The sequence below is a fragment of the Heloderma suspectum genome, chromosome 3 (assembly GCF_057233095.1).
Source record: "Heloderma suspectum isolate Gila_16-S chromosome 3, 16-S_ref, whole genome shotgun sequence".
Lineage (NCBI taxonomy): Eukaryota > Metazoa > Chordata > Lepidosauria > Squamata > Helodermatidae > Heloderma > Heloderma suspectum.
The window spans coordinates 156,433,503-156,458,007 of record NC_139460.1 but is presented as its reverse complement, the minus strand read 5'-3'; the positions used below and the strand labels follow the sequence as shown (position 1 = coordinate 156,458,007).

General features: G+C 42.2%; 1 protein-coding gene across 6 annotated transcripts in view; it reads left to right on the top strand.

Annotated features, from left to right (window-relative positions):
- The window catches only part of LMO7 (LIM domain 7), a 202,771-nt gene that overhangs the window by 70,863 nt on the left and 107,403 nt on the right, over positions 1-24,505 (top strand). For all 6 annotated transcript variants that reach the window (XM_084844819.1, XM_084844815.1, XM_084844814.1 and 3 more), the window contains 2 exons: positions 6,844-6,914; positions 9,341-9,410. In XM_084844819.1, coding sequence (XP_084700945.1) covers positions 6,844-6,914; positions 9,341-9,410 — 141 coding nt within the window. The remainder of the gene's footprint in view (positions 1-6,843; positions 6,915-9,340; positions 9,411-24,505) is intronic.

The following is a 24,505-nucleotide window of genomic DNA, read 5'->3' as shown; positions in this document are numbered from 1 at the left end:
AGACGTTTTTCTGGAATTCTCTTGCTTTCTCCATGATGCAGCGAATGTTGGCGATTTGATCTCTAGTTCTCGGTTCGCATACTGCTGAAGCCTAGCTTGTAGGATTTTGAGCATCACCTTGCTGGCATGTGAAATGAGCGCAATTGTGCGGTAGTTTGAGCACTCTTTGGCGTTGCCCTTCTTTGGAATTGGAATGTAAACTGACCTTTTCCAGTCTTGAGGCCATTGTTGAGTGTTCCAAATTTGTTGGCATATTGAATGCAGCACTTTAACAGCATCATCTTTTAGGATTTTAAATAGCTCAGCTGGAATACTGTCATCTCCGCTAGCTTTGTTGTTACTCATGCTTCCTAAGGCCCACTTGACTTCACTCCCTAGGATGTCCGGCTCAAGTTCAGTGACCGCACTATCATGGCTATCAGGGACATTCAGATCTTTCCTGTATAGTTCTTCTGTGTATTCTTGCCACCTCGTCTTAATCTCATCTGCTTCTGTTAGGTCCCTGCCTTCTTTGTCCTTTATCATGCCCGTCTTTGCACAAAACGTTCCCTTGAGATCTCCGATTTTCTTGAAGAGATCTCTAGTCTTTCCCATTCTGTTGTTTTCCTCGATTTCTTTGCATTGTTCATTTAAGAAGGCCTTCTTGTCTCTCCTTGCTATTCTCTGGAAGTCTGCATTCAGTTGGATATATCTTCCCCTTTCTCCCTTGCTTTTCGCTTCCCTTCTTTCCTCAGCTCCTTGTAAAGCCTCATCAGACAGCCACTTGGCTTTCTTGCATTTCTTTTTCTTTGGGATGGATTTCGTTGCTGCCTCCTGAACAATGTTACGGACCTCCGTCCATAGTTCCTCAGGCACTCTGTCTATCAGGTCTAATCCCTGAAATCTATTCCTCACCTCCACTGTATATTCATGAGGGATATGATTTAGGTCATACCTGAATGGTTTAGTGGTTTTCCCTACATTCTTCAATTTAAGCTGAAATTTTGCAACAAGCAGCTCATGATCTGAGCCACAGTCAACTCCAGGTCTTGTTTTTACTGACTGTATAGAGCTTCTCCATTTTTGGCTGCAAAGGACAAAATCAATCTGATTTCGATAATGACCATCTGGTGATGTCCATGTGTAGAGTCATCTCTTGTGCTGTTGGAAAAGAGTGTTTGCTATGATCAGTGTGTTCTCTTGGCAAAACTCTATTAGCTTTTGTCCTGCTTCATTTTGTACACCAAGGCCATGCCTGCCTGTTATCCTGGTGATTTCTTGACTTCCTACTTTCGCATTCCAATCCCCTATGATGAAGAGGACATCTTTTTTTGGTGTTAGTTCTAGAAGGTGTTGTAGGTCTTCATAGAACCGATCAACCTCAGCTTCTTCGGCATCAGTGGTTGGGGCATAGACTTGAATTACTGTGATGTTGAATGGTTTGCCTTGGATTCGTAAGCAAATTTCCCTGTGGGGTTTCTTGCCAAGCAGTGGCCACCATTTTGAATATTCGAGCTGCACTGGAGGTGCACTGTAACTTGCCATTATGTGCAAACCCAGCAAGGGTGGATAGTTGGGGTGGGCGACAAGCCACCCAGAACCCATCAGTTGTTTGAAGGTTGTGGGTGGCTTGTCATCCACCTGGACAGCCCACCCTCGCTGGTTTCGCACATAATGGCAAGCAACAGTGCACTCCCACTGTGGTTTGCATATTCAGAATGGCAGCCACTACCACAATGAAAAGCCCTGTGGGAAAATCCACCCACGGTGACCTCTTGTTACATGCGAACCAGGTCTGTGTCTTGATAAGCATGCTTTAGTCAACTGTTTCCACCTTCCTGGACATGAATACTTTGCATTAAAGAGTAATATTAATTATTCCAAAAAGTTTTGCTTATATTCCAGCAGTAACTAAGTATTAAGTGTCATGAGGGATGCATACACCCTACAGCAATAGCAGCATTGCCAATGTTGGCATTGTCAATATTGGTTCATACCCTAAATCACTGTGTGGTGCAGCTCCACAGCTGGAGCTACCTAAATAGTTAGTAAATGCATCTGTGCTGTATTAATAGGTTCTATCTGCCTCTGCTAGAGGACAAAATTAGATGATTACAACTCAAAAGATAATTTTTCTTAATCACTATTTTATAGTCTTTAGACAATCTGGTAAATGTGAACAGATGTGTTTACAGAGAGTGCCCTAGATAGGACATGATTTTGAGGGTCTTCCAGATATAAAACATTCTAATGCTATTCACTAGCAACTGCTGGTTGACCAGATATAATGGCACAGCCCTCTCCAGGAATCAGCAGGTAAAGCTTGTCCATGGCATGGAGATGAACACTGTCACCTGCAGCTTTTGAAAGCATTGGTGGGGGTGGGGGGCAGGGCAGTTGAAAGACAGCAATTCTATTCAGGAATACCATCTTCAGCAAGCAGCTCAACAGAGAAATCCAGGGCCAGTAGGGGCCATTGCTCAATAGTGGAGCACATGCTTTTGCCCACAGAGGTCCCAGCCTCTATCCTTGCTGCCTCTTCTTCAGAAAGAAACCACTTTCTGGCCCATTCATCAGCTAGAGGGGTATGTGCGTGTGTGTGTTCATGAGTTTATATTATCCGCTGCTTATAACCCACCTTAAGAATTTGATTTGAAAGAGCATAAATCTTCAAAATAAATAAATGAAAAGGATTCGGGAGCAAGTTATGGGAAAGACATAAGCAACTTCCTTTGTCCTAAATAATATGTGAATAACGGCATTATCAGACAGTAATTGTATGGGTGAATTTAATAGCAGTTTCTTGGATCAGAATGTCTTGCCACTTTGAGTATTTTGTCCCATATGAATATTATAATTGAAAATCTTCTGTTCTTGCCATCCTGTAATATAAGATGAAAAGACCAGCCTGGAATTGAAGTACGGGTTTTAGAGAGAGCATTGATGTCCACTCTAGTAAAGTTTTGCAGGAGCAAGCAATTGCTCAGGAATTTAAATATTAGGGGTACCTCATTGAAAAAGCAACACAGGATCACATTTGGGTGAAGGTATTTGGAGAAAAAAGTAAAATGCACTTAGATTGATATTCTTATTTCTTCTGACACTTAATTTGTCAGATGAGATACACATGACTTGCTCTGTTTTTATTCACTTCAGTTATGCTCACAGAAATGTACCACACCTCTGAATAAACCAGTTGGTGAGTGACTCTTATGTTGTGTGATCAGATTATGAATCATAATGCTTAACAGCTGATGATTTTGCATCATGATGAAATAGTGTATTAATGGCTTAACAGAACAAGTAATAAAACTGTTATTGGCATTGACTAGAAGCGATGAAACAACATCACATAATCTCATCTAACACTCTATCAAGTCTTCTAGTGTTCTGAACTGAGAGACTGAGAGTGCCTTTCAGCACTAATTTCTCCATTACCAATTTTTATGCAGAAGAGTGTTACTGTACTCAAAGTCAGTATACATCAGACTTAGGTAAGTTCAGACTTCGCTTCTGCAGACCTGAACAATGGCCTGAACACTATGAATGGGTTCGCACGTCACCCTAAGCCACCATACGAATAAGCCACAGTGGTTTGGTTGTTCACAGAACAACCCATGATATGCCCAACATGATATGCTTGTTCTCCCCCACCTTCCCCCTCAGTCCTGCTGGCTCTGGCATGTATCCCAGGTGCTTTGTGGCAAAATCTTTCATGTCTCCATGCTCCAAGTGCTACTCCTTTTCCTTCCCTGGCTTTTCCCCCCAGTGTCGCTTACTTCTTTGGTCCCCCCCCCCCATTTTTGGTGCTTCAGAATTGCACTACTGGGTGCCTCCTTTCTTGTACTGTTATTCCTCCACCAGTCCTTCAGAACTGTGTGCAAATGAGCTAATAGCAACCTCATCTTGTCAATCTCCTTCTATGTTACCTACTCTGCTTCCTTGCTCCCTTTGACACCTGAAATATACAAGGAATTGACCAGGCAAGACTACACATATGAGACAGCTGTAAGTTTATCTGTTTCAAAAGACAGATAAAATAATAATTTTTAAAAATTGTGACCTCAATTGCGTACTTTTTGAGGCACCAAAAGTGTTTTTTTTAAGCCACAGAATGAGTGACGGTCTTTCCAAAGTGCGGGTGAAAGGGCAGTCACTATCGAGGTCATGAAGAGCGAACATGGGCTTTTTTGCTGAGCTTGCCAAGCAGCTCTGTGGCCAATTACGACAACCCGTGATAAAATTGGTCTCCTGCGTTTGGACAACATGGCAAGCCATCATGGGCACAAACCTACAACCAGCCATGGGTTCTCGGTGTGGCTTGTTTGTGAAAAATAAAGCACTCTGTGGAAAACGCTCTGGCTTTGGATGACACAACAACCTACCATAGCTAGCTGCCCATGGTCGGTTGTCATGCTGTGTGAACCCAGTCTATGTTAAAATCTGCAGCAAGCCTTAGGTATGCATGCTTCCCCCTCCCATCTGGCTAGGAGGAACATTTTGAAAGCTTTTATCTTTTGGCTTCCCTTAAATGTGGCTTGTCATGTCAGACCAGGGATTGTGGTTTACCACAAATCATTTCAAAATAAGCTAACTTAAACCATGAGTTAGAAAGCTGGCTTGTTGAAACTAACTATAGTTAAGGATAAGTCACAATCCCTGGTCCAAATGACACAACAAGATGAATTTGAAGGAATAAAAGGAACAAGTTTCGAAAATATTTCCTGGCCATGCTGGGATAGAGGAAGGGAGACGTGTGTGGGCGTGGGAGCACAATAAATAAGTTCATGTCCAGCTAAAACATGATTTAGCATGATGTCCAAATGCAGCCTGTTCGTTTTTAGCTGGTGGTGTTCATTTAAATATAATCTATCTTTAAAAATTCAGGTCTACTGACAGAGTGACATAAACTGAATGTTCATAGCTAATGCATATTTCTAGTACCAAAAACATTTTTGCGCCAACTGAGAGGCGCTCATCAAACTTCTTTATGAGTACGTATGTCCTATCTAATATATAGTATCATTCCCAATACCCAGGGCAAAGGTAGCAATCTTGCACATGATGATATGGCAGTTATATCCATTAGCTAACATAATTTGCATTGGCTTGGCAAATACCATGCATTCCCTGATAAGAGATATTGCTGTTCTGTAAAACCATCTATGTGCAGTTTCTAGTGTGAGACTAGACATTTGGTGTGAAGTTGGTGGCTATCTGAGGGTTTTTTTAATGTGCTTAAGATGTACCTTTAGAAATGAAATATTTAAGGTGTGTCAACTTCACCTCTGTAATCTGTAATTTAAAGGAGAGCAGAACTTTAAGTTCCTTGCGTATGTGTTCGTCACTCTTTGAGTAGTGTAATTCATTATCCTTAATTGCCACAAGCGTTATAAAGGTAAGACACCAATGAGTTTAATGTGATTTTGCTAGTGAACAGCAGATAATATTGCTGAGTGGCATTTTAAAATTAAGGAGACGTTCCTTCAGACTCCAGTTAAGGAACTCGATCTCCCTTTTGCTTTTGTGTTGTATTTTGTTCAGGTAGCAGTTACAGACATCTTGATAAGAATTTACAAGTCTGTTTTTCCAAATAGCAGTCTGTAGTCACATGCTTGAAAGGAATACCACTCTAAAAGAATGGGAAGCTTAGGGGAAAAAATGGCAATTTTATGAGGGGGGGGGGGAAACACATTTGAGGATTTAGCTTTTTTCCCTTCCTTGAGTATCGTTAGGCTTTTGTTTTCTAATATTAGGCTTGTTTTTTTACTAAAATCACAAGAAAGCTCTAACTCTATGTGTATTTAATGAAAATAGCAAGAACAAATTCTAACAGGAGCCCGCAGGTCATAAGGCCTGTATTTGGCCTGCCTGTCCCAGTTCACAGTAAAACAAAGGGAGAAGACAGATGTAAATTCTGGGAGCATTTCTACACCAGCCTAAAATCCCACAACTTTACTGGGGTCTTTTGCTTCTGTTTTAAATGCAGGATCACGACGGGCTCCCTTTACATGTACTTTGCTCCCCCCCTCCCAGTTGCATCTTTCCCCCTTATCTAAGTTGATCTGTATGTTTCATTATACAGCCACCAAATGGCACGGTGGTCTAGCTCCTCTTATGGCGGGGTTTCCTTTTTTCACAAGGGAACTCAACGCGTTGTAATTTGATAACCCATTATCTCTAATCTTTTAAAAAGTTGGCTAAAGGTCATTTAGCACGGGAACTGCCCTGGAGGTTGACGACATCATGTAAAGGACCTGCAAACTTCCATGAGTAACCAATCTCAATAGCAGGATAAAAGCCCCATGTGGAGAAGCCCCAAGTGTAGTGGAAATGGTTTTGAATACACATTTGCTGCTCTGAAAAAAAAAGTCGTAGAATGCATCACAACTGCTTCCACCATACTTCTAGAATGTTTGTGTCTTCACCAAGAGATTGCATCTTCTCCCATTTATCAGTATGGGAGGGGTCTTGGTAGGCAACTCAAAACATATCTCTAGGACCCTTCTCCGGTGAGAGGGGTCTCGCCGCTGGCATTTGCTACACCTCTAATACTTGCTGCAAGGTTAGGTATAATTCCCTACTCACCTTCCTAGGTCCACACTTAGGGCTGGAGGGGGATTGTTCCTGTAGTTGCAACGCACTTCTGCGGTGCTGTGTTTCTGATGTCCTCTGAGGACAACTACGGGATCTACCCTTCTCCCTCCCTAGGCCTAAGGTTGGGAGGAAGATTTGGAGCTTGTCACACTTGCCATAGCACATGGATTTGCAAACTGTTGAAAATAACCCCATTACTTGTACACCTAAACACTTGGTCTCTCCCCATTTTTCCCCAAAAGACTTTATTATGTGTTTCTTTTGTAGGCAGCTACTGGGAAAAGTTTTGGAGAAAAGGATTTTCGTGCTGCTTTGGAAAATGGAGTCCTCCTGTGTGAGTAAGTATTTTGGAAAAGCAAAGGCTTGTATTTCTCTGTAATGCTTATGTATCTTCCAGTATTGGACCAATTTTGTTGGTGATTATTGATCAGTGAAATGGCACAAGCAATTCTGCCTTCCTCATGCTGAGGACCACTTTTTTAGCTACAGTATTTTGTTATACCTCCTAGATGGCCTTGCACTTGACATGATTATGATGAAAATATTAAGTATATTTAAAAAATACACTTGCATTTAAATATGGATATGTATTTAAACTATTTCTGATTAATCTCTCATATTCTTGCATCTCATAACAATGCTAAAAATACATAGAACAAAACATAACTGGAATTCAGCATCAAATGAATTTTCAGTAGAGCCAGTCTTAGTATAAAATTATATTATCTGTTTAATTTTATTATTCCCACACATAATATGACACTGTAAAGATGCAGTCTAGGGTTCAGTTGAGAGTAATGGATATGGATATGGATATGGATATGGATGGATGGATGGATATATATATATATATATATATATATATATATATATTCTGGAGACTCATCCTGGCAGCTCGGAAGTATTTTAAGGAATTAAAAATAGTCTAGTGAGTGTAATAGGAGAGAGCAAAAGTATAGGCATATACTTTTGAAAACCATAGGCAGTACCTTTTGGAAGAGTTAAAATTCCTAATGGGAGTTCTTTTTTTAAAAAGATTTTTCCCCAACTACATTTGGCAATGAAAAATGTGTGAATATATGGCATTTGGCAGATGCGCTCCTCACTTCTGAAGCTTCACTTCATTCATACTAATGAGTACCCACTTGCAAGTAAAATGTATCTTGACTTGGATGACAGCCTTTAAAAAATGAAAAGCTTTCTGAGAATGCAAAGCTACATTGCTCTAACTTGTTTAATGTTGTGGTTAGGGTTTATAGATCATTTCCTGTTATGATCTTGGCTCCACTTGTTCTCAAGGCATCCATGACCAAGCTGGGAAAAATAAAAGTAGAAGACCTTCAATTATGTTCTAGGCTACCAAGGCTGTGGAAGATTAGCTTGTCTAATTTCAGATATTTTATGGGTGCTGTGGCTTTGGTTATTGTATCTACAGGCAGTTCAGCTTTGCCACAATTAATCTCCCTGAGGAGTTAAGACTTTTGGATTCCATTCCCTGTTCTTGGTGGCATTCACATATGTATTCTTATGTGATACTATAGCATCAAGTGACTGTGTGATAAAACACCACAGATATAGTTTTCATATAATCATAATGTTTTTCAGTGGAGTTGGTGCACAGATCAGTCATCTGTAAACAACAGTGAGATTTGTACATGAGTGAACCAACCTGCAAGGACTAGCAAAACTCGAGGCAAAATATTGATTTATTTGTCCTTGGTAAAATCTGCTTTGTGGAGACTTGGGACCTATTCCCATAACCCTTTGTAACTGCAGCTGCTGCTGTTTAGAGCAAGCCCAGTCTGCCTTTTGGCTAGAGGGCCATATGATACTGGTCATCTGAACTGATAGATAGTGCTCTGAGTTGGATCTAGGCTTTACTACATGATCCTACTGATTGTATAAATTGGCCCTGATTTATTGTTGCAAAAGGGTATTGAAGTACTTTTCTCCAAGTCACATTGGCCGATTAGTTCTGACTGAAGGCACCTTGGAGTAATGACTCATTCTTCCTCTCTGCTTGTGGCACAGTGTAGTCTGGTGTATGTCTTCTTTTTTGTCTGTGTGAGGGAGTTGGTGCATGGATGGAACTTGCTTTGGTAAGACCTAACCTTCTGGCAAATGAATGTATTGGAGTTTTTTTTTATGTCAATAGCTTTCTGTGTTCTAAGGAAACCTGAGAGTTCTCATAAGCTTATCAGAGGTTCATCCCAACAACAAAACCAGAAGTGGCTTACAAGCTTCTCTAAAAGTCTGCTTCCTTCAACTGGTAGTAGTCTCCTCTGCTGCTACAATGTGTTGAGTGCATTCCCAGTTCACACTGAGCAGTGCTGAGGTCTGTAAAAGTTCTAGCCAGCACTTTACATAATCTAATGCACACACCCAAATCCCCTGCAATGTGCTTGGGTTCCTCTGGAGGCAAGTAGGAAGTCTGAAAGCCACTATTTTATATAGCCAGTTGTGCCAAAATTCTGAATTTAGATTCCTGTGTATGTATGCAGCTTCATAACATGAACTGAAATCTTTTGTACCTATGATATGTCTTTGGGAATTTTTTTTTCCATGCTTAAATTTGTTTCACATTTGCTAGTCTTGTTAGAGACTTATGTAAGTCTATTTTCACTTGGTAGAAAAACAGAAGCAAAATCAGTTATAGTCTATTTAATTGATTGAAATCTATACAAGAAGGTATGCAATACTTTGAATGTTTAGCCCTAGAGTAAAATTACATTATAAATCCTGGTTAACTTTCATTCTCTTGTAGTCTAATAAACAAGATCAAGCCTGGCATCATTAAAAAGATTAATCGTCTGTCAACACCAATAGCTGGGCTGGTAAGTAGTAAAATTATGTTCTATATTGTCAGCATCGCTGCATAGATTTTTCTCTGTTTTTGCCTTCTTACAATTAGCATTGGTATGTTGAGATTTTTAACGCTGATATTGATAAAAGCTTTTGCATTATGTGGTATACGCTTATTAGATGCTCACTATGTATTTTTAACAGCTTGATATAGGTGAGGCCAAGACAAGTCGAGTAATTTGTACCAAATCTTCTTTCCTGAATTACATTTCATCTCATTTTTCATACTAACACCATTACTAAGCAATACTAATCTTGCTGTTAAAAGTCTAATCTTTTTGTCTTTGCTTCATGCCTCTAAATGCAACATCATGGCCAAGTTTCAAAGGAACTTCTCCAACGTTTTGTGCAATTTGTCCTAGCTGCCACTATGCCACATAACCCGTAATCCACTAGCTTACCTCCAAAGGCTGATATCCAATTAAGGTTAACAAACGCTTCTGCTGCAGTGAAGTAACTAATGGTATTTTGAAATAGCAGGTTAGTTTGTTCCCATGTACAATTTAACGTAGAAAGTTTATTTATAGTAGTGATAGGGGAACTGCAGGCCTAGAGGCTCTTTACAAGGACACTCCCTGTATTAGGGCACCTTAGCTACTTTCTCTCATGTGAAAGAGAAAGAGAGTTGTGTTGGAGAGCCCACCAATTTGTGGTGGGCTCTCCAACACTGGAGGCCTTTAAGACGAGGCTGGACAGCCATTTGTCAGGGATGCTCTGACTTGGATTCCTGCATTGAGCAGGGGGTTGGACTCGATGGCCTTGTAGGCCCCTTCCAACCCTACTATTCTATGATTCTATGATTCTAATCAAAATACATACAAGCAAAGGGCTCTTTATACCATTCCCCTCTCCCAGTATGAAGAGCAATAGAGGCACTAGTAGTATTCATTCCTTCCATACCTCAGTCAGAAAGGAATCAGGGCCAAAATAGACCTGACACGGGAGATTATCACCAAGGAAAAGATGCTACAGGGAAGGGTACATTTGCCCCTCAACTAATCTGTGGCCCTGATCCAAATTACCAATTTCCCAGGGCTGTTTCTAACCAAGGAAAAGATTGTTGGGAGATCCAATAATGGATCTCCTGTGTCATGTATAGTTTGGTCCTCAGAAGATGCGATATGCTAGAAAATGAGATGCAACAATGGGGCAGTTACAGCCTTTGTGCTGGTATCCTAAACAGAGTTGGATGCTCTGTATAATAAGAGGACTGTGCCAGAGCCTCTGTTCTTCACCCATGTGAAGAGGTGGTGAGATGTAGGGAGCCTCTTGCCTGTGTTATGATTTATGTGGGAGGGAGCTATTTTATTTATTAAATTTATTAATCGCCCATCTGGCTGGTCACCCAGCCACTCTGGGCGATGTACAACATATAATAAAACAGTTTAAAACAATAAAATTCTACAATAAAAACATTTTCTAAAATACCCTAACCCACCCCAAATGCCTGCCTGAACAACCATGTTTTTAATGCACGGTGGAAGGTCATTAAAGAGGGGGCATGACGGAGTTCCTTAGGGAGGGAGTTCCACAGAGTGGGGGCCACCACAGAGAAGGCCCTCTCCCTCATCCCCACCAGTCTAGCTGTCCTGGCTGATGGGACAGAGAGAAGGCCATCCGAGGCTGATCTTGTTAAGCGGCCTGTCTGGTGCTGCTGGAGGCGCTCCTTAAGATAGGCTGGGCCAGAACCATATAGGGTTTTAAAGGTCAAAACCAACACCTTGAATTTGGCCCGGAAAACAACTGGTAACCAGTGCAACTCCTTCAGCACTGGAGTGATGTGATCTCGCCGGCGGCTGCCTTTAATCAGGCGAGCCGCCGCATTCTGTACCAGCTGCAGCTTCCGAACCGTCTTCAAGGGTAACCCCACGTAGAGCACATTACAGTAGTCTAAACCAGAGGAGACCAGGGCATGTACTACCGATGGGAGCATATGGTCGGGAAGGAAGGGGCGCAGCCGCCATATCAGATGGAGTTGATACAGTGCTGTCCAGCTCACAGCTGAGCCGTGACAGCTGGGAGTCCAAAATGACCCCCAGGCTGCGGACCTAGTCTTTCAAGGGTAGCCATACCCCATTCAACACCAGGTCAACATCCCCCAACCTCCCCTTGTCTCCCACCAAAAGTACCTTGGTCTTGTCAGGGTTCAACTTCAGCTTATTCCTCCCCATCCAGCCACTCACCGTCTCCAGACATTTGGACAGGGATTCTACGGCCAACCTTGGTGAAGATTTGAATGACAGGTAGAGCTGCGTGTCATCTGCATACTGATGACACCACACCCCAAACCTCCTGATGATAGCCCCCAGCGGCTTCACATAGATGTTAAATAGCATCGGGGAGAGGATGGAACCCTGTGGCACCCCACAAGTGAGTGGCCACGGGTCCGAAACCTCCTCTCCCAGTGCTACCCTCTGGTACCTTCCAGAGAGGAAAGACTGGAACCACCACAATACGGTGTCTCCAATGCCCAACCTCTCCAGGCTTTCCAAGAGGATACCGTGGTCAACGGTATCAAAAGCCGCTGAGAGGTCGAGGAGAACAAGGAAGGAGCATTCATACCTATCCAGAGCCCTCCTCATATCATCTACCAAGGCGACCAAGGCCATTTTTGTCCCATGCCCAAGCCTGAAGCCCGACTGAAATGGGTCTAGATAATCGGTTTCTTCCAAGTGTGCCTTCAACTGCACTGCCACCACCCGCTCAATCACCTTGCCCAAAAATGGCAGATTTGAGACTGGGCGAAAGTTGTTCAGAACTTGGGGATCCAAGGAGGGCTTCTTTAAGAGTGGTCTTATCACTGCCTCCTTGAGGGCTGATGGCATCACTCCCTCCTCAAGGGAGGCGTTCACCCCGCCCTGATCCCCTCACCCAGTCTCTCTCTGCAGCCCATAATGAGCCAAGATGGGCAAGGATCAAGTAAGCAGGTGGTCGGCCTTACAGATGAAAGCACCTTGTTCACTTCATCAGAAGTTCCTGGCCCCTCAGTCCCCACTCAGTTCAAGCTATCACCCCAGTTAAAACACAGTTGCTCACAAGAGTGTCTACAGGCAATAACCACTCATTCTTAAAGATGAGGTAGGCTCCCTCAGATGTCAGAAAAACTGGGGCAGAAAATGTTTTTTTTTTTAATTTCTCTTGGGGCCGGGGGGTGGGTGGGAATAATTTTAAGAACAGAACCCGTATCATTCTTCAAAATACCATTTGTGTCACAGAGTACATTTAGATGTTAGTTCACTTGAAAATGTTATTAACATACTTGGATGTTTTGAATTGGGCATTGTGTGTTGCAGGAAGGGCAACATTCCAATTACCAAATTCCATCTGTTTGATGCTCTTTACATAAGCGTTCCATGAAAGTTGGTCTTTTTAAATGGCAAATAATATACCAACTTGTTCGTGAAACAAGAATTTCCACAAGAAAACTAGGAGCTGCTTTAAAATAAACAAATGAACTAAAGACTGATCATATGCTCTGATTAAAGTATGTACCTCTTGGGCAAAGTAAGTCGTTCCTGAATATTTACAGAGAGAGGACAACTATACATTTATTCTTAGTTTTCCAGAGCTGCAGGAGCTGTATGCATATATTTTGCAATGGATATGGCAAGCCAACGCAAACATTTTTGGTATCTAATATATCAAAGTGGTCATATCTGAGGATATGTTTTTGGTAGGAGGGGCAATCCGGGATGTTCATTCAGTGTGTTCAGTGGCTCTGTCAGCAAGCCTGTTATCCTCCCTTTGCTCACATGCTCAAGATGGGAGCTCACAGTGGCGCCACTTCTTTATAAAGGTAAGAAAGCCATTGCCTATCCGCTATTAAGGTAATGTGCAGAGGAAAGTACATACAAGTCTGCATAGAAAAAGATTGCCCCACTTCCCGTTTCATGCTGTTTCTCATGCTGTTCATGACATAAGTGTGGGAGAAGCACTCTGAAGATGATGCGATGCAGGAGTATGGCCAGATTTCACATTTGAGGCATAGAGAAAGAGCACCTGACTGAGAGTGGAAGAATCTTCTACGCAGATGTGCCTTTAGACTCCTGGATGTTACCTTTTTATAAGCAGTGCAGTGTCAAGGCTGGTGGTCTGGAAGGAAGCTGGAATGGGTAGTCCAAAAGCAGGCCTCAAACTATTCAGACTCAGGAGCTAGGCCAGGGCCAGCAAATTGCTAGGATCAGGTAGAACTTGATGAGCCCCTTATTTTATCTGATCCCTGCTGCATTGGCAGCAGCAATGCCACTGGCCATACCTTGCTGACACTCCATCACAGCAGAGAGTAATTCCCTGGGTCCTCTTGGATCCTGGTGCTAGAATCACTTGTTCAAACCCTTCTTGTGCCTTAAACACAGTGAGCTAAATCCAACATCATGTGAGCAGAAGTCTGCTCGCATGACTTGACTTTATCCCCTCCCACTATGAACCTCCACACTCCCAGTCTGTTCCAGAGGGGCTCCAAACTCTTTGGACCAGATTTTGAGGGTGCATAGCATATGGGGCTGTTGGGGAAGGGAAAATCACGCCCTTTCTGTTCCACTGTCATAAGCAGTTCTGTAAGTGGGAGAACTTAAGCATTCCATTTATTAATAAGACAGTAATTAAAAAACAATTCCAAAGGGTGGAATTGTTTGTTCTGTAGTGTTTTGTTTTGTTTTACAAAAAGCATAACCAGAATCCAGAGGATAATGCTGGCCCCTTAACTTATAAATCTTTTAGAGAACTCGTGTCTATTTTTTTTCCATTTTGCCATTGCTAAATGCAAGTTGTTGATTTTTTGAAAATGTAAAATAAAAAATGTTCCTGAACTTTCTATATATTGGTCATTTTTTCATGTACCAGAATGGAGTTCTGAGAGACAGAAATCCTTCTTATTTTAGGGGGAGAGAGGAGAATAAGTAACCTTGCTAAGTATATTCACATTACTCAGCGAGTGAAAATGGTTTTATAAGCATGCATGCACATACTAGCAGGGACTGAAATACTGATAGACTGAAGCTTCATTTGTACCTAGGGGCTCCTAGTAGCAACAGAATCCATTGTGAATTTGATTCACATGTAAATGTACTATTGTCAATTTAATCTTGCACTTGCAGATATTCTTGGAAATGCCTGGTGCCATTGGTAGCATTATGTCCTTTAAACTAAAAAAAATTAAGGGCATAATCCTATGTGGATAGGCAGCAGCCTTGAACACAGAGGCTGCAGAGTATCCAAAGCAGTGTAAGAGGACAGCAGAGGCAATCCTCGCCTCCACACTCCAGCCACCATGCATTTCTGCTAGATAGGCGATTTTGCCCATCTAGAAGCGGTGCTTTGGAGGGGGAGGGAAGGAGGCTGGGGTAGCCATAGGATCCATCATAATGTTGCCTCCCTGGTCTCTTCTCTCCCTGGGAATGCCCCCTTTTTGCCATCTCCACATTCTGTTTCCGAAGTGCGGAGAGGTAGCCGGTGCGTTCTCTTCATGCTGGTTACAAGGGGGCGGGGAAGCAGGTGGGGAGAATGGTTTCCTGGCTCTGAGCTCGGAGCCAAGAAACGGAACAATTCTGTGGCCCTCCAGGCACTGTCTAGGGGCCATAGAATTGCTCTCCCCAATATGTTAAAAAAACAAAAAACAAAACATGAGCGCATTGAAGGGTAGGACATGTGAAGCTAAACTGATCTTGACTGTGAAGAAACCAGGTGTCCTCAACAAAGAAAATGTGGGAGACCAAATGACTCTAAATTTTAGTAAAGTACTTTATAAAATGCCGATTGAGAAATTCTTACTCACACTGGGAAAGATGGACATCAACTCATCCAGCACTGGCTAAAGATAATTTTGCTGAAAACATTTATCAGTTAATTGACTGGAGGAAACTTGTATTCAGATGATGAAAGTGCTGTTGAAATCCAAATGTGATTTTAAAGAGCATTGTGCTAGTATGTTGTGTGCAAGGAGCAAGAAATTGAGAAATACAGTTTGGATAGGATTTTTTTAGTGGCCATCACCAGATATTCCTTTGGCAATTAGCTCTTCTTGGGCTGGAGTGGGTGGTGGTGACATGAGAAGACCAGCAATATTCCTGTTTGAACCAGAAGTGGGGTAAGTCCAGGCCTTTCCCCCATTTCTGTTTGTCTGCACTCTCATTATTTTGCCCCACCCTTCATTCCCCTAAGTCTCAGTCCCAGGAACTATTTGCACCATGTTCTAGAAACGTATAGAGAGGAGCCAGCAGAATCTCATTGTTCCTTCCATGCCAACATCACTCCTGGCCAGATGGAAGTGGCTTATGGTCATTTTGGTTCTTATGGTTAAGGTTCTCAAGGTAATGGCAAGGCCATGGAGCAGAACGTGAAAGACAGGCATGGTGGTTCTGTGGCAGGGCCAAGTCTGCTATACAAGTAGCCGAGTTCTGCCTTGGCTGCAAAGGTGTTGGGTTATAACTTGGCGTTGGCCAGAATTAACCCACAGAAGGAAAGTGTAAGCATATGTCCCTATATGTCGTGCTTTCTGTATATCTTCTGGATCATGTACATTTGAGTGCGCGTGTGGGGAGAAATGTGTGTACTCCACGACTCTGCAATTTAAAAGTGGCCCTCCAGAACAGGAAGGTTTTCTATCACTTTCTTAGACAACTGAAAGCTATGCTTGAACTTTCCTCTGTAGTTATATTGCTGTGCATTCTTGGTAAATGTGGGTGTGTCCTGAGCAGTTGGGAATAATGTTCACAGTGGAAGCACAAACAAGTCTACAAATGATATTTGTGGATGATTGAACACAGCAGTGCAGCTAAGGCATTCAAAAGGTCATGGATGCCATGTAGAGTAGCATACTTTTGCCCGCCACATAGCATAATGTTTAGAGATCATTCTATGTTGTATTTCTTGTACCCTGCCAGGTCTTAGCCACAAACAGGTTAAGCAAAGCATGTAGACTCTAGTGTGGGGGTGGGATGAGGCTCAGAATGCCTGTTACTTTTTCATGCTGGCTACTCGTTCTACTGCTGGCTTAAGTGTAGTAGGCCGTGTGTTGCCAGCCCTGACAATGGGTGGATGAGGAATGTGCAACATTTGCCCTGCCCTTAACACTTCCTGGGCAGCTATCTAAATTTCAGGCATCTTTGAGCCTGTATTTATTCTCCAGCTCTGGTTTAACAAGTGAGTGTTTATGATGTGCCATCGCTGCTGCTTGTCAACATTCCCCTCAGTTTTGTTGACACTGGATGGTGAAACTATGAACTCCTGAAGGCTGTGCTGTTTATATGGGGGCTATGTGTGGGGGTGATTCTGAACTTTGTAGTGATAAAAACATACCAGCAGTAGCAGCCTGTTAATGGGAAGGAAATTCAGGATAGGTCTAATGAAGCGGGAGAAATCTCCAGCCTTTGAATTAATCTCTGCACCTGCTGCATTTTCAGATAATATGATACCTTGAAAGTTAACCTATCGTTCACCTTGAAATCATTTGTCTTGCACCGTAGACACACAAGAGGACTAATAGAATTTTAGGCGATGACCCTGTATAGATTAGGCATTCCTTTTGTATGTTCCTAGCTTGCCACATTCTGGCATGCTTGGGTCTTTTTACAGTGTTTAAGGACAGAGAGGGAGGGAGGGAGGGAGGGATGCAGTGGGCACCATCAGAAGGTTGTTAGTCATGCTGATTTTATCTCTTTCTATAGAAACTTCAGTTATCTGTATTTTCATCTAAGCAGTGAAACTAAACTGCATGTTTCTAGCCACTGGGTTATCCCCTCTTTTCCCTCTGTGACCACTATTTGTACATTTAAATTTAAATCAGTGGTTCATTTTCTCTTTCACTATCTAAATCATTCTAAATACTGACCTTAACAAAAGTGCTATAAAATCTCTGTACTATCTTCAATACCTTTTGTATTAGGCTTCAATTGTGAGTCAGCCTTTCTCTTGGTACAGTAGCAATCATGTCTAACAAGGTATGCAGTTCTTGTTTTTCTCCCAAATCCTTCAATCTGACAACTTAGTTGGGTGGGCCATTGCTAAAGCAAAGCCTCGGAGGAGGAGGCTGCTATAATAAATGGAAGGGGGAGAGGCATTTATTTTTGCTTCCCACCATGTGTTCACTTGGCCTACAATTTGATGCGCCTAGCAACCCGCCTGTGTTCATCAGTAGTGTCACAAGTGGCTAACATGGTAACTGAGGGAAGGAGCTGAAACCAGATCAAAAGCAGGGTTAGTAAGGTTCCTAATGAAACTGTGTGGTGAGGGAAGCATAAGGCTCCAGGTGCCTGATCAGTGGTCAATAGACAACACTTTATAGTAAGTTAATATTAGGGCAGTGTATACTCCTCCATTGAATTAAATATTATGTGCTTAGTTCTGCATCGAGGAAAGCAAAATTCTGTGAGTTCTATAAATTGTGCAAATTTGCATGTTCTCTTAATTTTGCATAATTCTCATTTTCCACCATTTGCAGAATTCTGTGTGTAACCATGTGGATAGACAAAGAGCTGTGCAGGGCGTGAAGGCATGCCATAGTTTTGAAAGTTGTTGGCTTTATCATGACTGTGTTGTGAACTGCTTTTGAGAGACTTCTTTAAGGCAGAAGAGCAGCTTAGAGATAGAAATCTCCTGGCTTCTGAGACTTTAGCAGGCATTGGCTGCACACTTGCAAGCATATCTTTGTAGCCATAAGGGCTAGAGACTTCTTTTTTTTTAAAGAAAGAAACCTGAGATCTGTACCTGACACCACATTCTGCACTCCCCCAGCCTCATTCTTCGGTGGGATTGTAATTACATGCAGCCATGATTATAATGTAGTCAGTAAATACTTGGTGAAAGTGAACTGGTTCAGACACATCATGCATTGTGGACAGCGCTAGTGAACCTATTGTACTTGTTGCATATCCTTGAGAAGTAAAACTTGCCTTCACCCAGTTGCAACATGATATTTTTAAAGGCAAATGCTGATATATTTTTAGAAATATATTGAAAATTGAGATCACTTTTACTAATGTATTGCAGTTATACTCTCTCTGTGCACGTAGGGGGTAAAGTTTGAGTTCATACGTTATACCTTGACATATCAGTGTGGGTTTTAGATTTTTCACACCTGAAGTGAAAAATAAAGGTGACCTCTTCTTAGCATTACATGCAAACATGGCCTTCTGGAACGTTATCTAGTTGTATCTGTCGATGGTGCGGAATAGGGATAAGCAAATGTAGTCCCACTCCACCATACAGAGATGGAATGTCATGGTAAACTGAGATTAGTGCCTGGGAATCTTGGGCTTCCAAGCCTTTTGATAAGCCCCCTGTCTCTTTCAATATATGATAAACACAATAAGTAGTTCTGGTAGACGTGTAATGCACAGCTATTTACAAAGGCTTTCTGTCCTCATAGTATAAAAATCAACGCCTTTTATATGCTGTACTTTTTTCCAATAAATAGGGTGTGGGTAGCAGCATGCAGCTCTAGCTTGGTTATCGCATGCAGCTCTAAACAAAGTCCTGAATTAAGTGTACGTCATAAGCTTCTACAGTCAACATAATAGATTCCGTATGTTTAAAAGAGTTTATTTACAACGTGGCAGATCTGAATTTGTAGTCTAGAACTCCCCCCCCTCCCAATCTTGGCAAGTTATTCACAGCAGTTAAGGTAAAGGAAGTGATGAGATATAAAAGTGGCAGTGGTTTAGGTACTCAAAATCATAAGGAATATTGAATTGTATATTTAATAATTAAAACTTCTTTGTATAGTCCTAAACAAATAAAGACTGTATTGCTTATTACATTTCACAAACAAACTTTTTAATGTATTCCACTGAGTGCACCAGCACACTGCCGGATTCACAGTAACATGGAATTTAAAACAATTTGAGGTTACTGTGGCATGTGGACTGGGCAATTGTATATTGGCAAGCCAGGTCACCAAGATGCTGGATGAATGTGAGGAAAAGGAAAAACTTTTCCCTCCTTCCTCCCACTCTGTACACACCATGGGTGCTCTTGCTGCTTCAGAAGGTAAGGCTTTAAGAGGAGGATAAGGATAAGAGGAGTAGGGCATTTAGAAGAGGAAGGGTCTGGCAGAAGGCATGCTTTAGCCATTAGGGAGAGCTCAGTTTATTTTCTGAGCCAATACGAGGCCTGGAAATAAACATTTGGTTTCAGCTTTCTCAGATGTTGTTGTTGTTCAGTCATTCAGTCGTGGCCGACTCTTCGTGACCCCATGGACCATAGCACGCCAAGCCTTCCTGTCCTGTGCTCTCTCCCGGAGTGTGCTCAAGTCCATATTCATTGCATCGGTGATGCTATCTCGCCATCTCATCCTCTGCCATCTCCTTCTCCTTTTGCCTTCAGTCCTTCCCAGCATCAGGGTCTTTTCCAGTGACTTTTCTCTTCGCATTAGGCCAAAATATTTGAGCTTCAGCTTCAGTATCTGTCCTTCCAATGAGCACTCAGGGCTGATTTCCTTTAGGACTGACTGATTTGACCTCCTTGCAGTCCAGGGGACTTGTAAGAGTCTTCTCCAGCACCACAGTTCGAAAGCATCAATTCTTTGGCGCTCAGCCTTCCTTATAGTCCAGCTCTCACAGCCATACGTTACTACTGGGAAAATAGCTTTGATTATGCGGACCTTTGTCGGCAAGGTGATGTCTCTGGCTCTGTTTTATTCCTGAGGCTACCAGAGGCAAGCTTGTCTCTGATAGTAACCTATCTCCATAATGGTGGTGTAAATTTGGAAAGTAATCCTGTGTTAAAAGTACAATGTAAGCTGATGTATTTGTCCAGAATGGCATCACTTGCCATCTGATAGGAAAAGTAGTCTGGCGGCAGCAGCTTGGCAACCCCCAGGCATATCATTTTGTAGGTATGGAAACATTACCACACCTCTGTTCCCATACAGCTGTAGGGTCAGTTTTAATCTTAATAGTCATGTCTTCTTTAGTTCTAGTAAAATGAAACTGCATGAGTTGGGGAATTCTTGGGAAAAGTGTCCCTTACACTCTGATACTACTGAGGGGATACCATGGGCACCTGCTGGATAGGTTAATCTGCTTTTCAGTGCACAGTGGTAGTTGCCAGATTGCTGTTGCTTTAAGGGCATGCACGTCTTGGTTCCTTTTCACTGCGATGTGTAGTAGGATTTAGTAGTTCTCATATTGCAAGCTGTGGCAAGTCTTACCAGTTAAGTCATTCAGCCAGTCAAAAAGATTGAGAGGCCTAATAATGGCTAATCTCACATTTTCAGAACCCTGGCATATTTCTTCAAAATCATGAGATGCACTTGGGGAACAAATGTGTGATAATGATTTTACTTTGTCCTCTAGTTTTGGGGATTTTTCAGGTGGTTTTTCAAGCAAATTCCTGTAATCTAAGGCAAGAGGTTTTGGGGGAAAGGAACTACAAGGACCTCTCTACTTTTAAAAGGACACTGAATAAACCTGTCTCGTCTTGTGTAACCCACTGTTGAGGCAAGGATAGAGAAATGGCACTACTTCTAGATAGGGAAATGTTGTTCAATATAAAGTCTGAGATCATTTCAGAATTTTGGATAACATTGCAAGCCTGGTTGGCTGTTGCTTTCTCTGTCTCTGCTGTCATTCTTCCCAAGTTTGGTTTGGTGAGAGCCTTGAGCTCACATGCTTCCCTTGTTCTCCTCACCATGGGGAAAATTGAACACTCAAATCCTGTGATTCAGGCATTTAACTCTTCCCCACAACGAAGACAGCAAGAGAGGGTAGGGAGCCTGCGTCCCATTTCTGGTCCATCTCCAAAGTGAATCTTGGCCCAGTAGGATATGACGGTTGCCACTTGCCCCATCCCCCCAGCACAGGGAAATAGCCAGAAGGGTGGGGGGTGCTTTTCAGGGGCACAAATGTTTGTGAACTGTGTTCCCTTCCAATTTTGGCTCATCGCTAGTGAGGAGAGCTATAGCTAGGAAATGGACAGAAAAGGAAAATGTTCATACCCTCACATACACATTCTTTTGAAAACAAGTTAATATAAATTGTACATTTTATTGCATCAACAAAACATACTTTGAAATGACATAAGCTAGTGTTCTGTCAGGGTTGTAAAATAATATAAGGTTAGAGATCTTGTAGGAAAGGAGATGATAAAGAATGTTTTGATGTGGGGTGGAATATTATCTATATCTAAAATTGCATTATTTCATAAAATTAATAACATAATAAGTGAAAACAATAACAGCCAAATTGTAAAGTTTCAAAGTTTATATTAACTTCCTCAGTATTAACTTTTATTTTGTATGGACTGGCTATCCCTAGGGAAGCATGCATGCATATAAAATATAAACATATAGCAATCTGGGTGTGCTAAAATCAGTATGTTAATAGTTTTCAGTGCCTTCATTTTTTTCTTAAAATTTGAGCAATATGAGGGAAGTGAATGCTATTGGGTTATTATGTCTTAAAGTTTTACAGATATGCCAATAAAAATAATTTCTAAGTAAAGCTTTGAATTTTGCATTTAAAGAACTTCAAGCATGCCTTTTTTGTTTTTTTAAATGTTTCATTAATCAGTTAAGTATTTTAGTACAAATATTTTGGCTATTGGAAAACACGTTTGAGCTCTTACACAGTATGTAAAATTAATCCCTACTTTAGTTTTTATACTAAATATATCAATGATGGTAAAGCGGATTCCAGTTGCATTAGAACATTTTCCAGAAAACTCTCTGAATTTGGGTGCATATGACAAGTATTTGAATAGTTTGCAGGAAAGGTTTTGTTTGTCATTTTAGATAAGAATGGCTATTTCAGAACTCTTTGTAGGCTACAGCTCTAGGGTAGGGGGAGAAGAGGTTTAGGCTTTCCCCTTCTAGACTGACACCTTCCATTTCCTAAGCATCTGAAGTGGTTGCAAATATTCCAGGACAGCTAATCTCAACTAGGGGCTTACTTGTGAAATATTATAGTATAGACTGTTGGAATCAGGGTGAGATGAGGGCTACAATTATGTCTCTCAAAACAAAACCTAGAAATTAGTTGAAGACAGGATATTTAGTGCTGTTAAAACGTGTTGCCTCAGCTGTTTTCCACTGAAGGATTGTTCTGCTTTTATATTTGATGAACGAGAAGACAGCTGTCATTTGCATTTTGATCCTGGATGAGCATGTCGACCTGGCTTGCATTACAGAAAACTGGCTGGATGAACTGGGGAGTATTAATCTCACTTTCTGATTTGTCCAGCTGGGGTTTGTGTGTGTCAATATGTTAGGTCTGGGGGGGTGGGGAGATGGGGTTGCCAGTGGTCTATTGAAATAATATCGGGTGTTCCATTCAGCAAGCCTTGTCCTCCCAGAGTATCCATCTGAAAGTTTGTGACCAGGACAGACTAAGGATTCTTCTGGTGTACTGTTCACCTCACTGCCCAGTACTCTCCCTTCCTGAGGTAACAGGGCTGGTTTATATGGCATTGGATTCCACTAGGCTTATGGTCTTGGGTGACATGGCTGTTCATGCCCTACCATGAGTGGCTCAGGATTTCATGGCCGCCATGACAATCATGGGCCTGGCCCAAATTATTTTTGATGTGTGTTTTTTTTTAAAAAAAGCATGACAAGTCTGACCAGATGTGGACTGGAGCCCATTTTAGAAGCTACTCTGTGGCAATGAAGTTGGTGAAGAGATTGTTCTTCTCCAATACCATTGCATCTGTGCAGACTCATTCGGTAGAACTATTTCAGGTCTCCTTGGAGGTAATTCCTTTTCTGTGGTGACCCCCACCTTTGGAATGCTGTCCCCCATATGGCTCTTTCACTGCTTGTGTTTAGGAGGGCAGTTGAAAATAAAAGTTTTAATTGGGTTTTTAAGCCCTCTTAGATTTTTTGGCTGCTGTGATTTGTTATTGCTTGGTTATATTTTACTGCTTTTAGTATATGCCTTTCCCTTTCTGCTGGCAGGCAAAGACTGCTTTATTCAAGAAGGCCTTTAGCCTGTAAGTAGGGATGTCAGAGAATTCCGCAACGGATCTTGGAGAGACCCCCCGCAATCCATCGCGGAACGAAGCCCCGCCTCCCCCAACCCACGAAAGTCGGGCGGCACGAAGCCCCCACCCCATGAAAATAGCGCGAAACGGAGCACTTACCTGCTCCCGTCGGCACCAACTTGCAAATGGCGGCCGCTCTGCGGCCGCCATTCGCTTCCTCTTTCATGCTGTGATAGGCTACATAAATACATACATAGCCTATCACGGCTAACGCAGGGATGCCGTCGCCATTTGCATTCCTTATTTTTGGCCGTCTTAGTCTATGTAAATATTTACGTAGACTATTACAGCCAAAATAAATTGGAACGCAAATAGCGTAGCGGGCACTATTTGCGTTCCCCTTTATTTTCACCGTAATACTCTACGTAAATATTTACGTAGACTAAGATGGCCAAAAATAAGGAATGCAAATGGCGGCGGCTGTAGCCACCGCCATTTGCATACGCGGTGTTGTTGTTGTTTTTACCCAGAGCCCTCCGCGGCCGGAAATCTTGCTGCAGACGGCTCTGGCCTGGGCCTGGCCGGCTGCTCCGCGGAGCCGCCGCAGAGCACACCTGGCCGGTCAAGGATTCCGGGGGGGAGGAACGGAGTGCTTCCCCCCCGTTGAGGATTCTGGGGGGAGGGACGGAGCGCCTCCCCCCTGTCGAGGATTCTGGGGGGAGGGACAGAGCACCTCCCCCCCACCAAGAAGGAGATCCGTGAAACGGTAAGTGACTTTCATACATCCCTACCTGTAAGTGGGTCTGTTGGATTGGATATTGCTTTTAATATTTGTTTTCTGTAATTGTTATGTTTTTACTGTATTTTAACGCATTGTTTAATCAATTTCAATTGTTTCTGTAAGCCACCTTGAGTGCCATTGTTTGGTAAAAAGGTTTGAGTACAAATAAAATAAATAACAAAGGAAGGAATCTTAACATGGGGGAAGGGGACACCAAACAGTCAATTGGAACCAAGATAACTTCGAGAGACATGGTTCCAATTGCTCTTCCTTTAAAATTCTGACTTTTTTTTTAATGCATTTTAATGTAAAAATAAACAATAGGGCATGTCTCAGAAGGTTGGCTGCTCTTCACTCTTTGACGTTCAGTGG